Source organism: Moschus berezovskii, chromosome 9, assembly GCF_049115385.1.
Source record: "Moschus berezovskii isolate FMDL1 chromosome 9, NW_MosBer_1.0, whole genome shotgun sequence".
NCBI lineage: Eukaryota > Metazoa > Chordata > Mammalia > Artiodactyla > Moschidae > Moschus > Moschus berezovskii.
The window spans coordinates 89,314,942-89,330,809 of NC_142468.1; the positions used below are offsets into that span (position 1 = coordinate 89,314,942).

The following is a 15,868-nucleotide window of genomic DNA, read 5'->3' on the forward strand; positions in this document are numbered from 1 at the left end:
TCATCAACCAGCCCGAATTTAGACAGAGAGCTTTGGGGAAAAGAAACGTGTGGTGTGCGTTAGTTTTTTTCCAGTAATTGTTCCATGGCTTGCTCTGCTCGTAAGATTTTCCAAAATAAGGCCATAGATGGGAATTATATCAGCACATTGGGGACCGACGGCATGTGGACTCTGTCGGCGCTTTGTAAAAAAACACCCCTCAACCAGACAGACGCCCATCATCATGGCCTGCCAGGGCTGGAGGCCGGGGAGCTGTGGGTGCCCACTTAGGACGGGGGGCCAGGGAGACCTTTGCTCTGGCTGGAGGTTCTCCATCAGGGGCCTGTCATAGCCACTGGTGGGCCTCGGGGCACCCTGGAATTCGCCTTACGTGTTTCTCTTTAAGGGGCCACCTCCTTCCCCTTCCTGCTTAGAGGAGTTTGGCAGGCAGATTCAGCAAGTTGGTGGCACCTTCTCCAGGACAGGGTCTGGCAGGGCAGGCTGTATCTCTGGCTCTGGGAAGAAGACTGTCACCAAATCAGAAGCCACCCTGATGCATCTGAGTGTGCTACTGGATATTCTAAATATCCCCCCCCCCCCCACCCTTCTCTCAAATGTCTTGCAGGAGACAGACTGTGACCAGCACCCCCTGCTGGATTGAGCTGCACCTGAATGGACCTTTGCAGTGGCTTGACAAGGTCCTCACACAGATGGGCTCCCCTAGCATCCGCTGTTCCAGCGTGTCTTAGGGACACTGCAAGTGAAGGGGGAGGGGAGGGAGGGTGGATTTGGGGAAGAGGGCCATGCAGGAGGTGGAGAAATCAGAACTCAACTCAGTGGTGTCAAAGAAGAAATTTTTCTCCCTCAACTAAAGTGGAATCAGCCTGTTTTCCAAAACATGAAAGCAAACCCAGAGGTGGATTTCTGTGAACAGCTGTGTCTGCTGAACACGTTGGCCCTTTGGCCCCAGTATGAAGGGTGAGAAATGGCTTCTGCTCTGGTGGGTGAGCAGACAGGCAGTGTGTCTGCCCCTCCCCTGGTCCCCTTCTTCTTAAAGACAGCAAACTGAGATGTCACTGCCCAACAGGAATTGGCCCCCTGGTTCGGACTGGAGTGTGGACTTCACCTTGAGTGCTCTGGGCAGGGAGAAACCTGCAGGGGTCTGAGCACACCTTCCACTGAGTATTCCCAAACCCCAGCAGGAGCAGACCATGAACCTGGGTGCTGAATTGACTTGCGGGGGTGGAAGGGGCTCGTCTGTCTCCACCTCTCTGAGCCTACTGATCATGTTCAGAATCGAGCACATAGGGACTGGTGGCAAGACACCTCTTCTTTAAAAATGATCTTAAATTTGCCCTCATTTTCAGCAGTTGGCAGGATCTGTTGAGGCTCAGCGCATATGCGACATAGTTTATATCATCATGTTAATCTCAAAAGAGATCCGAATTATGGGAAGTGTTCCCAGGAGGTAGTTGTCCATGAGGTGTGCGAGGGTCTCCAGTCACCTATACGAGCGCACTCCGCTTTCTCATGCATCTGGCTACATTGGTTGGTATAGTCAGCTGCGTTAATTAAATGAACTTTATTGTATGCTCTTTTAAACATTTGATTAAAAAAAAAACAACACCCCAGTTGACACACTGACTTGGAAACCAGAGTGGGACCTGGCAACTTCTCTCCCAAAGTGAAGCTTTTTCCAGGTTTTGTTAAGAAGACACCTGCCGGTACTTCTGGAAGCTGAAATTGACAGAAGCAAATTCACCAAGAGGGAAAGATCTCAGGCCAACAGACAAATAAAAGGGCTATAAAAAAAATATTTTTACACCTCTGAAAACTGCAGCATTGGTGCAAAGAGGTCTGTCATCTTTCCCCTGAGGTATGAGATTATCTAGCTCATGGCAGAGGACCGTCAGTGACAACTCTAGCAGTTAGAATGTATAGTTAAGTATTGCTCCCAGTGGCAATTAGTAAGTAAACTACTATAGATTATTTCAACTGGAAAAAAAAAGAGCCCTCTTACACTGACCTTTTGCAGAATACAGCAGATGGAATTGTCACTTGCAATTGGTACTTTCTTCTTTGCTGCTGTTTTTTATATGAAATGACTTATCCCATATTTTTGCATGGTTTTCTACCAGGAAAAATAAAGCGATTTCCTATGGAAGTCCTGTATTATTCCAGGTGAAGGGAAGAAAGTTGTGTACTTTTGGCAGGTATAAACCTCAAATGTGATGACATTTGTGATGCTGTGTGGAGACGCTGGGTGCTTCCTGGTGCCTTGCTCGCAGGACCCTAGGCCTCAGAAGCTCCAGCCCCGAAGTCCAGGTAGGAGGGCTGCTCACCACGCCTCCAGAGGACACGGCAGCAGACAGGAGTGCCTTGCCAGACCTGGACTAGTCTTCACACAGGGCTGTTGTCAGAGTCCAGAGACATCATGTGGCCCCTCACTCCACCTGAGGCCAGATGCTGTGGGTCTGAAGTTTCTGCCTGGTGTGAAATGATCGTGGACTGCTTCTTACAGATAAAAGAAATGGTCTGAACCTCCTGGATGTGTGTTTCTGCTCCCGGTCAGGTCTGAGACTGGTGGTGTGGCTTCTAACTCCAGTTCGGCCTCGGCTGGAGCTGTTGCGGTACCCTCACTGAAAGCTGCGGGGAGCGGTCTCCGGGGGCCCATGATCTCCCGTGAGCACTTGCTGTGGCACACAGTGGTCCTCCAGGCACTTGGGAGCTGGCTTCAGGTACAGCCCAATGTGGGTGGTCCAGTTGGTCACGTCTGGCTGCACCTGGATGGTGTTTTAGAACCCACAATGCTGAAAGCTAAAGAATCCTTCTAGGAGGCATGGAGTTTTAATTTTGTGTTTTTTTCCCAAAAACTACTTACTTGGCCTTTTTTCTTTATAACTAGACTGCTGGAGGATGGGTGAGGAAAAAGTGGGGAATACCACGTTCAGCACCCTTCAAAAGAAAATTTGGTTGTACCTAGAGGTTAGGATCTGGTTTCACTGCCATCATAGAGGCCGCGTAAGTGGCTTTGAGGCATGTGTAATATTAGTGCCCTACAAGTCATAAAAAGTAGTTTTAAAACCCTATTGCATAAAGGCATTTATACACTGAAAGACAGGACAGGTGGAGGGGCAGGAGGAGGGCAGTTCTTGGGGGTGATGGCAGCTGCTGGAGAGTGCTTTTGGTGTCATTGTCCGGGCTGCAGGACATGCCTGTTCCCCTGCCCCAGGCTCCCCGCCAGGCCACCTTCACCTCGCGGCTTGTGGCGATGCTGACCCGGGTGTAGCTACAGCAGAGGGGCCCTAGATCCTGGCCTCGGCACCTCCCCCGGGAGCCAGCTTCTGTTCCCTTTCCTCTCCTCCCACACCCTCCCCACTCCTAACTTTATTTAGTACTGGGAGCCTTCCAGCGCAAGTAGGTAGCCGCCCTGGCAGTTCAGGTTACAGGCCTGTGCTGGCACGTCATCTCCGCTGGCCACCTTCCTGGCAGGCTGCAGACCTGACATTTTGAGACAAGCCCAGAGTCAGGAGCGGGGACTTTGACTCTTAGGAGGAACAGACATGAGGGCAAGGCTGCTGGCAGACTTTTCCATTGTCCTTATGTTGTCTGTGCTGTACTTTTTTAATTGTCCATGATTATTTTTTTAAGTCATTGTTAACGTATTGGAATGAGCTGTAGCACATATCTTGTGCTTCAGTTTGTTTTTCTCCATCTCCCTCTGGCTTCCTGGAGTTTGGACATATTCCAGGGTTAAATGCTTTTACTTAAACCACAGAAAAAGGTTTTCTTGAAGTAATGTGTGCATGTCATGCATGCATGCGAGTCATTCGGGGAGAAGGCAGAGATCTGATTTCATCTGCAGCCCCAAGCTGCCATTTCTGAGGCTCTGAGGACCTCTGCGGGGCCAGAGCTCCCATTAGGCCACACTCTAGTCTGTTAAAGGGAGGGACAGGAATTGGCACGCTGCTCCTAGGACTGTTTATCAAGCGGGTCCACAGTAGTGAGGGCTCTTGTTTGGCTCCGAACCCTGTATCTCACTGTGTGACTTCAAGTGGCAGAGTTGGGAGTTTTCTCCCTAATCTACATCTTTGCTAGAAGAAAACCTCAACATAGTCAAGTTGTGTCACTTTGGTGTGGTACAGATGTTCCCTTCTAGAACCTTCCTTCAAGTAAGTCTTTGAGGAGTATCAGCCACTTTTCAAGTGGGTAGGAAAGCAGAAAAAGGTATGGATCAAAACTGAAGAAGCATCTCTGATGGGAGAGTGGGGAGATGACTTGCTATACAAGCAACCTTTCAGAAACACGGCTATCACAAAGAAAAACTCATGTATTGTGTAAACTGGATTGAGAAATTCTCTCAAGTGATCCTGTAATTTTTTTTTTTATGCTGAAGTAATGTACACTCGAGCATTCTGGTGTTTTTATATTTATGTAATAATTTCTTAAAACCAAGACAGATAACTATTTAATTTTTGGAAGAAAGTTGGAAATGGCTCTCCTCCCGAGGACAGTGGCTCTGGGCTTGGCCCCCAGAGCCACCAACCCAGGCTGGCTCCCTGTGGCAGCACGTGAACACAGGCCGCTGGCTCAGAGGCAAACGCAGGCCTGTCTGCAGGGGTCTCTGAGCCTAGCCCCTCTCCCTTCCAGGGGCGGGAACTGTACAGAGGGGTGGAGCCACCTGCCCCCAAGAAGCCTTCATCCACCTCCAGTGCTGCTGTTGCAACTAGGCTGTCCTGGGCGGGACTCCTGCTTGGGTGGGGAAGAGGACGGAGGACGGTGATTCCCTTCCCTTCTCAGCCAGCCTGACCTTTTAATACCTTTGTAAAAAGCATGTATGTATTTATAGTGTTTTAGATTTTTCTAACTTTTGTATCTTAAGAGCTGAGCACCTGTTTAAACATTGTACCCCTATTGTTAAATGTGTCCTCTCTCTCCTCTCTTCCTCCTGTAAGTGCCCTTCTAATAAAACTTTTCATTGAAAAGCAGCTGGGCTGGAAGCGGGCGCTCATTCTCGCTGCCATGTCTGGGTGGAGAGTTTAAAGGGCCTGGGGCCTTCAGAGAAAAGTGTCTCTAAGCCCAGGTGTCCCAGGTCCCATTCTGCCACTGCCCTCAGTCACTCACCGAGGGCAACGTGTGGTGCCAGCCAGTCCTGCAGAGAGAACAGTGGCTTCCGGCTCAGGCACATCTCCCAGCAGTGCTGTCTCCAGGCTGTCAAGTCTGTGTTCACTTCCACTATATTTGAAATCCTCCGGCCAGTGACTGGAGGTCACCAGATTAGTCTCACCACAGGCGTGGAGGTAAGTTTTAGACTCCTAAAGAAGTAGGTTTCTGCAACTTTCTAGCTCTTATGACTTAGCTCCTGTGGAAATTCATTTTAAATTTCAAACCCCCAAGGAGAAAGACTTCAAAATCGCTCCCCTGGCTGAGTCGTACATTGACCTGAGATGACGTGGATTAAGAAAAAGGATGATTAGAATGAATAAACCATTCAGGGAACGCAGAAGGGAGCTGGGATCATTCTCCAGCTAGGTCACTTCCTTCCAAGGACATCACCAGAGTCTGAGTACTTGCTATACCAGGAGGGAGGCGGACTTCACGGGAACAGCACCTGTGAGTCTGAAGGTTTGCCCTCCACGAATGACATCACATTCCTACCCTTCATTGTTGTTATCTGGCCAGTTCCAGCCTCCTGCCCGTAAACAACTTTCCTCAAGGTTTTATCTAGTCGATTTCTCAGCAAATGACTCTCAGATCCATTCCTCTAACCAGCCTGTCCCTGAGCTCCACAACTTTAACTCCAGCCGCCTGTTAAACATGAGCCAGACAACACCCCAACTGAATCATCTTCTACCTTGCCCAAGCAAACTCCCTTTCCTGAGCAAACTTCCTTTCCTGACTCCCAGTGTTTATTGGAGCCTCCTCCGCACACCCAAGTCCTGAGCGTTTCTTTTCCTTGCTCCCCCCGTACCTCTGCGGCCGCCCCTGTGGACCAAACCTCCCTTTCGGAAAGGCCCTGAGCGTCTGGGTTCCCCTGGACCCTTCTCGCACAATCTCCTCTCAGGCCTGCACCTCCCCCTTCCATGGCGGTGCACCCAGACCACAGTCAGTGCCCTGGATATTCCTCCCTCACAGGGCTTGCCTGCCCATTTGATTTCAAGCCACGTATATGTTCGAGACCCTCAGATCAGTACTTCTAGCCCAGACATCAACCCCAAGCTTCAGACTTGCATCCAACAGCCTGGTACATGGAGGTACCGCCAGTACCTCAAGGTGTCAGTCGCTCAGTGGTGTCCAACTCTTTGCGGCCCCCTGGACTACAGCCCGCCAGGCTCCTCTGTCCACGGAATTCTCAAGGCAAGAATGCTGCAGTGAGTTGCCGTTCTCTTCTCCAAGGGATCTTTCTGACCCAGGGATTGAACTCATGACTCCTGCACTGCAGGCAGATTCTTTACTGTCTGAGCCACCAGAGAAGCCCAAACTGCAATGCCTCAGAACTCAGTTTAAAAGAACAGAACTTATCCTTGCCCTCACTGAACCATCGCCCTCTCCTGCCTTCAAGCCTCTTTTGTCACAGCCCTTCACCCAGCCCACGGCAATGAAGCCACAGTCGTCCACCACTCCCTTGTGCCCCATGTCTGACCAGTCCCGGCCCTCCACTCACAGTCCTGTGCCCCAGGCCCTCCAGCACCTGGACAACTGCCCGGCTTCCTAACCGCTCCCCCAGCCTGCGTTTCTGTACGTGCAACATCCACAGTGACCCAGGGACCTCCCTGACCTCCGACGGCCCCACAGTCCACAGCACAAAATTCTAAGGCCTTTGACGTGAACCTCGTGACCCTTGGCAGCCAGCCCCCATCCAGCTCGCCGCCTCGCCCCTGCAACCCAGCACCATGGTGACACAGTTCCACATGTATCACACCAGGATCCATGACCACTCTGCTTGCGATGGCAACGCCTCTTCCCCAGTCTACACCCTGCTCCCCACTACCCCACCGGACAAACCAGCAGTTCACCTGGCTAACCTCCCCTAATGCTTCGAGACTCACTTCAGAAAGGAAGCCTTTTGTGACTCTGCCTATCACCATGGAATCAACTTGTGTTAACTGTCTATCTCTCTAAGCTGAGTTCCTTGAAAGCAGGGTCTCCATCTTACTCTCGTATCCTGCTTCTTTTGGCAATCATATCTTTGCTGAATTATGAACTGGTGCCAGGGACGGGGGAGCCTGGTGGGCTTCCGTCTATGGGGTCACACAGAGTCGGACACGACTGAAGTGACTTAGCAGCAGCAGCAGCAGCCCATATTATAGCAGACTCTACCTGAGCAGTACCTTTCCACCCATTTTTACATTATCCTATATGTGCGTGTGTGCTAAGTTGTTCCAGCTGTATCTGACTCCTTGAGACCCCATGGAGACTGTAACTAGCCAGGCTCCTCTGTCCATGGGTCTCCAGGAAAGAATACTGGAGTGGGTTGCCATTCTCTTCTCCAGGGGATCTTCCTGACCCAGGGATCAAACCCTTGACTCTTATATCTCCTAAGCTGGCAGGCAGGTTCTTTACCACTAGCGCCACCTGGGAAGTCCTACTGTCCTATACAAGTCCTTATATATGGCTGAAGGAATACCACCAAAAGTTCTGATTACCTTTCATCACAGTTATTCCAGTACTCTCCTAATCTGTCACCCTTTAGTCCAGGGATGGCAAATACAGGGCAAAATCACCACCACTTGCTATTTCTCTATCCATGCAAAGCACTCATCACAGTGCTGAGTCCATTCTCAGCTTCAGAATCCTCAACACAGCTCTCTAGGCAGACTGGTAATCAACTGGTGTTGGTTGGTACTGCTGCCAGATGTTCTTGGAATTAGTTACATGTCTTTTCTGCCCTAAACCCGCTGGCTCCCTGATGATCTCCCGACTAGGCACAGAGCAGTACTCCAAGGTTCTCAACATCACTTCATCCTCATCCACCACCACTTCTCTAGCTGTATGACAGGGGTTTCCCCAACATCACCCCCTGCTTATCTCTATGCCTTTATTCATGCTGTAGCTTCCGCTGAGAATTCTGCAACCTCACCCATATATCTACCCTGATTCTTAGCCCAATAGCTCAATTCAAGCATCACTTCTTCAGAGTCAACAGGTCTCAAAGTGCAACCCCTGGCCATCCACATCAGTATCATCTGGGATGTCAGAAACCCCCATTCCCAGGTCCCACCCCAGACCTACTGAATCAGAAATCCTGGAGTGGGGCTCTCCAGGTGATTCTGACATGGGCTCAAGACAGAGCCACTGCTCCAAGGTGTACATTATGCTCTTCCCAGTCCACTGGGTGCTCTCCTTCCCACAGCAGTCAAGGCTGGGCACAGTGCACTTCACGTCCTGCCCAGGGTTCAACCTTCTTTTTTGTGGCCTCAATTTGCTCGCCCCTGTCTCCCTCCTAAGTCAGATGACGAGCTGTTAGAGAGAAGAGCCCAGATCCTTACCGACGTCTGTAGCCTCGGCCATGCCCAGAGCAGTCTTGGCACCTAGAAGGGTCCCAGGCAGTGCTGGCTGCACTGAGGCCTCGTTTCAACTCTCACTAGGATAAAGGAACAGGCTGTAGTTGCTTGTCCTTAACGTCATGTCTGAGGCCTTCTAAAACCATTAATGGCTTCCTGAGACTTTCCAGGAGCAACAGGATTGATGCAGACCATGTCTTTGGGTTGCAGAAGAAGAGACTCATCTCTCCTCAATTATGCTGCTCTTTCCACAAAGCTCCTACCTCAGGCCTCATTCAGCCCACACTTTGCACCATCAGAGTCATCTTTTCAATGAAACAAAAGGGAGAGGCAGGGTAGGCCACATGCTTCACGGGAAAGAACCCGGGAGGCTTTCCGTGACCCAGGTATTCTTCCCAGATTTGCAGCTGTGAGGCTCAACTACTTAAGCCTATCAACACACACACAGACGAAAAAGGAGCTTAGAGGAAAAAGATTTTTTTCTTCCCAAACCTGTTTTTCAAAGATGCAGTTAGTCATAACCATTAGGTCCAGTTTTTGAATCAATACTTTTCCAACAGGAAACACAGTAGAATAACACATATTTAAGAACCAGACCAGGGCTCATCAGTGTTCCAACAAAAAGATCACACTGTTGCTATTACCTCTTTTCAGTTCTTCATTCTGCAAATCAGAGAAACACCTCAGAATCAAGAAAGATACTTCCTATACTAGAGTAACTGTAACACACACTTAACCCTGAATAAAGACACCCAGATTAAGAGCAAGACTGGTGATGTTAATAACAAGCATAAGAATATAACGTAGAATATTTCTAAGACCCCTTCTGCAAGAGCTCACATTCCAAAGGTGCAAGGAGAAACCACTAATCTATATACCCCAAGTGGAAGCTAAATCAAAACTGGAACTTTGCCCTGCACGGTCAGCACGATGCTTTCAGGAACACACAAATTATGGGCAAGTTCACTGTTAGGGTGTTGTTTTTACACCAATCCTGTGCTAAGGGATGCCGGATTACACCTGACCTGATTTTTCACACTTTCTCTGCCTACAGTCCTCTATGAGATGGGTATTTAATGATAGAAGGCTGTAGCTAAATTGTCTCCTGTTTTAAAAGTATTTTTTTGGGGGGGTGGGTGGCGGTGAAGGGCGATTCTTAACTTATCCAGCATTCCCTGGCACTGTCTCCATCAATCAGAATGTTCAATGAATCAAAATTCTGACCACACTGGACAGATGTTGGCTAAATTTAGCTTTGCATCAGCAAACACGCCGGCTCAGAATAGCTCAGGGAGCTCTCATCTTACCCTTAGACAGTGATTCTTCTAAGACTGTTTTCCATGGCAGGCCAAGGCAGGGCAAGGGGCACTCCACGTGCTCTCTCAATGACCATTGTTAACAGACTGGCCCAGGGTTGAGAGAATCTGATGGGCAACAGCAAAACCATTTATCCCCTGCTCTCCATGGAGGGAACACGAAGTTAGTTGCAGATCACATTTCCTGTGTTACAAGCAGTTTGCAGCAATGGCCTGACATGCTCTATGGTCCTTGAACCACATCCCATATTACTCAGCCATCTAAGTCTAGCTTCCCTGAATCTCCTGCTTCTCTGAACTAGATGGGGCCAAGTTCTATAAATAGACAGCAAGCAGACGTGGTTCTGTCAATCTTCTCATATTCTGGCAGGATAACATATTTTAAAATTATAAAAATATCTATGTCTTCATCACTTTAAAATTATTACATAATATACGATTTTTGCAGGAAACAAAAAAAGTTTATTCTTGTCTCTCCCTACCTCCCAACACTCATGGACCTTAAAACTTTGTAATCATAGCCATCAAAATATCAAATGAAAATCTAAACCAAACTTAAGGGCCCAGTTTGTGCCAGACGCTGTGTTACACAAATATAAAAATGTTTAAGGGGGAAAAAAGCCGAGGCTCTTGTTTTAAACCCCAGATGGACAGTCCATAATAACTTGTGGTGGCATGTACAGAGGTCACTTCTGATAGTCTGCAATTTCTACTGCACTATTAGCTCACGATCATGCTTCTTCAGAGGGCCTTTAGTAGTTACTACTGTACACTTTAATCTCACATGTCACCCAGAAGGGGCCAATACCCCTAGAGAGCCGAGACCTTGAACACATGGTATTACACACATGAATGGTAGCTTTAAAACAGTGAGTTGGGCAAACAGATTATTGCTGTTTCTGCCTAATCCAATGAAGGAAGGCTCCCCCGCCCCCCTGTCCACATCCTCTACTAATAGACAACAGAATCATAAAAATATACATAAGCAGGCTTTATAAATAAACCACATTTTAATCACCTGGCTTTGTTTAATCCACAGATCAAGTTCACAGCTTTTTATGGTCTGTTTTCCCAAACCACGTGACCTAACGTGTTCTCTGAAACCTTTCATATTTTAAGAAAAACTGGTTTCACCTTTCACTTTGCAACCCCAGAGCTAACTTTCCTTACACTCCCCATCAATGGCCAATGCAGTCACTTCAAAGAAACAGTGCTGGAATGGCGGTAAACTACAGTCTCCAAGACCCTCAGAATAAAGAAAAAGAAAAAAGTTACCAAGGAAGACAGCCTCCAGTGTTCCCTGGAATGGCTCTCCCTGAACATCCCACTCACTGACACCTTCCATCCTGGGGCCGCTCTGGCCAGGACCCTGGAGCATGCTGTTCCTTCTGCCATCTGTAGCGGGTTCTGAGTGCTGCAAAGGTGTTGCACAGGCAGGCCTGAAATTAGTTTCTGCTGGTGACCTGTGGGGTTCACAGCCACACCAGGCCAGCAGCAGTTCTCAGCCCGCATGCCCTGAGCCAGCTGAGAGCCATGGCAGACTGAAGGCTCATGACATGCATTACATAGTCCCTAAACAAACAGAAATAAGGGTTTCATGTGCTATATTTCCCACTCTTCTGGGAACCTTCCCCTTGGAGATCAGTTTCCCTGGAGCCAAACTCCTCAGCCCTGGAAGTAGCACAGGTACTGAGGGATTCACTGCCTAGCGTTTTGCATGCCTTCCCACCAAGTGTTACTATTTTGGCAGTGATCTCTGGCGTTCAGAGAGAAGAGGAAACGCCCCTTGTTCTGAGGGTATCAACTGTGACAACACACCTCTGCCATCTCAAGTAGCAAACTCTAAGAAAGAAAAGTTTCTACATGGTAATACTAATGCAAAATCTCAGTCTAGGATCATACTGATTCAATGGCCTATACAGGGAATTCCTCAAGTTTCTTACCACGCCCCACCCCCACCCCTGCCCACAACTTGGTAGAGAAGGGTTTATTTTTATCCCCACCAGAATAGAAAACCTTTGCATCATTTATTATAGTCTAAAATTTCACACTGGTTTCTCAATACTTTCTACCAAGAGGTCAGATACTGTATTTCAAATGAAACGCCCAGATGCTTTTGCTTTCTTTTTCTTTTAGCTAGAGACTAACCCGAGGGCCAGTGGCTGACCTATAACCTGTACTACAGCACAGATTAAATCTGCAGTTTCTTCCTTTCCTCCCACCAAAAGCATCAAACCTCGAGCAGCAAGCTCCTTGAAAGAGAAAACCAGAAAACTCCTGATCTGCAGTGACCAACATGAACACAGGGAATGCTCCTCAAGAGACTGACCAGGAAAGCTGGGTGGTGGTTTTTCTTCTTTAACTTGGGCAAATCACACAGGCCTTTGAGGCTCACCCCACTCCTGTTCCTAGAACCAAAAAAATGTTATTTGGAAATTTCTCACTCCCTTACAATATACTGAGGGAGAAGAGATTTCTGCTTTACCCTCTACTAAAAACTAAAATTAACGGGACCCCATAAACAAGTCAGGCAGCCAACATGATGCTGGCAAGCTCAGCAACGGATGACGGGGTTGAGGAGAGAAGCAGCTCAGGGGGAGAGTGCTAGGGTCTTAGTTAGGCAAGCCCTAGCATGGATAGTTCAGTGCTCTTCATCAGATGAAAGGCCTTCAATTTCATCTCTGTCTCCCCCAATTGCCATCCAGAAGGCTTTGGCCACCTGTGGAGAGAAGCAAGCAAGAGTTTAGGCAACACCTAAACTTCAGTTCGTTTCATGTCACACACAGAACTGATTAAGACTTAAAATTCTATACCTTGCCCTTCAGTGCTCTGGCAACATCTATCAAAACCCCTGAACACCCTGATCCACGACTTCTACTCCTAGACTTATATACTGAGGATACAATCAGAACTGTATACATAGGTGACGTATAGGGATATGAACAACTTCACTACAGAAAAAAAAAGGCACATGACTGAAATGTCCAAAGGGGAAGTGGATAAGTAAGTTATGACACAGTCATACAATGGAATACCATAAACCATATACATTTCTTGCCAAGAACATGTGTTGGTAATAACCAAACCAACCCAAACAAAATAACTAAGAGTTTTCCAGCCTAACAGCCAGGAAGGCAAACATTCTGAGCCTCAATGTTCCACGTCACTCAACATACATTGGAAAATACTGGCTTGATGGCAGCAACTAAATATTCAAATAATTATAAATGAATATCCAACAGAAAGTTCACAGTAAAACACTTTAGAAGTAAACAAGTGTGACATATAATTCTTACAGCACTGGACCTGCAGTAAGTATGTAAATACCTGACTAATTTTCTCACCTTTTCTGCATGCATCTTTCTTTGCTCGTGAGGAAGCGTCGCAGCCTTGTCTAGGGGGAAAATATATCTTAAGAAATTCATCTAATCGCACAGGAGAATCTGGAGTGCATAGATGTTCTAACACTAGAAGATGGGTTGCAAAAACACATGTTTATGGTGGAGTCATTACAGCTGTTAGATAGCTTAAGTCTTCCAAATCTTCCAGATGGGAATGATGTGAGTAAATTGGTAGGGATCTTACTGATTCCATGTTAATGAGATAGACTGAAAGAAACAGACAGGCAAAAGAAAGGAAAGGAAAAAGAATGAAAAACGAGGAGAATTTTCCTAAAGAAATTTTTACCAACAGAGGATGGCACAATCCCACAGTATCTACATTTCTCAGATGAGGCTAAAGCATGGAATGCTGTTAGCAATTACAAAGTAAAATCCTACTAGATAAAACAGAAGAGCATCACTATGGAAACCTAAGACCCAATGGATCCAATTACCTTTCATTTCTTTTAACTTTGAAAACAGTCTTTCAAAATTCTCCAAATCTCCTCTGCCTGTAGTAAGACTGGCAAGTTCTTGAATGTCCAGGTCTAACATGGGATCTGCAATGAGGATTTGCCACACAGTATTTATGTATGTGCTAAACACACAGAATCCTAAAGCAATCAATCTGGCTTCGATGCCAGTTCCCACTGAATGAGGGCCCAGCGTGGATCAGCTGTAAGCTCCTGGTGCTGAATCCTGCTTGGCTGCTAGGGGCCCTCACAAATGAACAGGGCCTCATTTTATCCCTGAAATAACTGCTATGAGGCAAAGAATTCTGTTTCTACCTTTCTTGAGAAAACTAGAGTACAAAGATAAGTGATCTTACTCTAGGTCACAGCTACTAAGTGTGACCTTGGGTTCAGACTTATGCATGTATGCATGCTCAGTCCTGACTTTTTGTGATCCTATGGACTGCAGCCTGCTAGGCTCCTCTGTCCATGGGAATTTCCAGGCAAGAATACTGGAGTGGGTTGCCATTTCCTCTTCCAGGGGATCTTCCCAACCCAAGGATCAAACCCGCATCTCCTGCAGCTCCTGCCCTGGCATGCAGATTCTTTAACAGTGAGCCACCTGGGAAGCCAGGATTCAGACTTACGTGTTTTCAATTTCTAAAGGCCACACCTGGTACTAAGATATGCAGATTCAATAAATGCCTGAAATTTATACCATACTTTACTGGACAACAACTATTTTCACATCTGTTACTGATAACCATATAAGGTCGTTAGGACAGATACTACTGTCCACAATTTACACATGAAGCAACCTGGGTTTAAAAATGAACTCTTCTAAAATTAGAGCTATTCAAAGGCAGAGCCAATCTAAATGCCTATTTTCTTACCACAAATCCTTTACTATTTTTGCTTCAGCATGTGGTTTCTTTATCAAAGTTTGTTTTTAGTCAGAATTCTCACTCAGCCTCCACCCCGGGATGGCCACTTGCAGGATGTCTTCCCTGACCGTCCTAACTCACACGTCTCCTTCCTGAGGATTCATCCCACACTTGGTGTTTACAGAGCTGTCTTGGCACTGACACACACCACTCAGTATTCTCACATCTGTCCACCACTATTATAATCTATACCACAGTAAGAGAGAAAGACAGCTTTGTCTCCACCGCTGAGTGCTTTAACGGACACAATTCTGCTTCATGTTTGCATCAGCATTGTGAGGAAAGACTTCTTACCCTTACTTTAGAGAGGGGGAAACTAAGGCCCTACGGAAACTAAGGAAAGCTAAATAACTTACTCATGGTCATCTCACTACTAGTGGCAGAGTCATGATTCAAACCCAGTTGTCCAGGACTCCAAGTCCATGACTTTACCTGTTACATAACAAGGCCTGACTGCATTTTTTAGACTATAAGCTCCATGAAGACAAGAATGATAACATAATTCTTTGCATCTACTACAATGCTATACAGATTATTTGATGTTAAAAATACTTTTGGTTAATAAATTTGTTTTAGTTCAATGGGTATGTCGTGGTGGCAGTTGCTATACAGGGCTAGAGACAAAAAATTTGCGATTTATCTGTATACATGTTAATTGAACTATGGATATGGTAGAATCACTTCATGCTGAAATATAGGTTTGGAAGAGGAGCTTAGATGGAACATTGAGGAATGGAGATATTTAAAGGCTGGGTAAACGAGAGTACTCTTCCAAAGGAAGAGAAGGAATCATCAGAGAGGTAGGAAGAAGACCAGGAGATGTGTTGGTTGAGTGAAGAGAAGCTAATGCTTCAGAAAGGGACTGATTCACAACACCAAATGCTGCCAAGAGGTCACAATGGGGACAGGAGGACAGCAATTAGATCGAGTGGCACAGAAGTTGTTGGTGAGCTGTTTCAGCGGAAAATGGGAACAAAAGCTACATTAGAATGAGTTGAGGAATGGAAATAAGTAGAGAGAGGAGGAAGGTGTGGGGTAGGGAACGTGTTTTACTTTCGCTGGTTTGGTTTTGCCTGTTTTAAAGAAATCTGAAATAATTTTACTCTTACAAAAAAAGTTGCACAAACACTATAGAGCATGCCAATACGCCCTTCCCCCACCCTCCCTTAGTGGTAACACCTTAGCAACTATGGTACAAGTATAAACATCAAGAAGTTAATAATGGAACAGTGCTATTAACTGCATGCTTCATTCAGCCTTCATCAGCTTTTCCACTAATATCTTTCTTTCTGT

General features: G+C 46.8%; 2 protein-coding genes across 10 annotated transcripts in view; one reads left to right on the forward strand and one right to left on the reverse strand.

Annotated features, from left to right (window-relative positions):
- Positions 1-4,967, forward strand: part of SMAD3 (SMAD family member 3) — a 129,252-nt gene extending 124,285 nt beyond the window's left edge. For both annotated transcript variants that reach the window (XM_055436105.2, XM_055436106.2), the window contains one exon: positions 605-4,967. In XM_055436105.2, the coding sequence (XP_055292080.1) occupies positions 605-728 (124 nt within the window). In that variant the 3' untranslated portion in view covers positions 729-4,967. The remainder of the gene's footprint in view (positions 1-604) is intronic.
- The window catches only part of AAGAB (alpha and gamma adaptin binding protein), an 84,658-nt gene continuing 71,814 nt past the window's right edge, over positions 3,025-15,868 (reverse strand). For 3 of the 8 annotated variants that reach the window (XM_055436108.2, XM_055436107.2, XM_088839931.1), the window contains 3 exons: positions 13,635-13,739; positions 13,144-13,193; positions 3,025-12,518 (listed from right to left, as the gene is read on the reverse strand). In XM_055436108.2, the coding sequence (XP_055292083.2) occupies positions 12,441-12,518; positions 13,144-13,193; positions 13,635-13,739 (233 nt within the window). In that variant the 3' untranslated portion in view covers positions 3,025-12,440. Of the gene's footprint in view, positions 12,519-13,143; positions 13,267-13,634; positions 13,740-15,868 lie in introns of all 8 variants that reach the window. The other 5 variants (XM_055436111.2, XM_055436110.2, XM_088839932.1 and 2 more) reach the window with 4 other exon arrangements.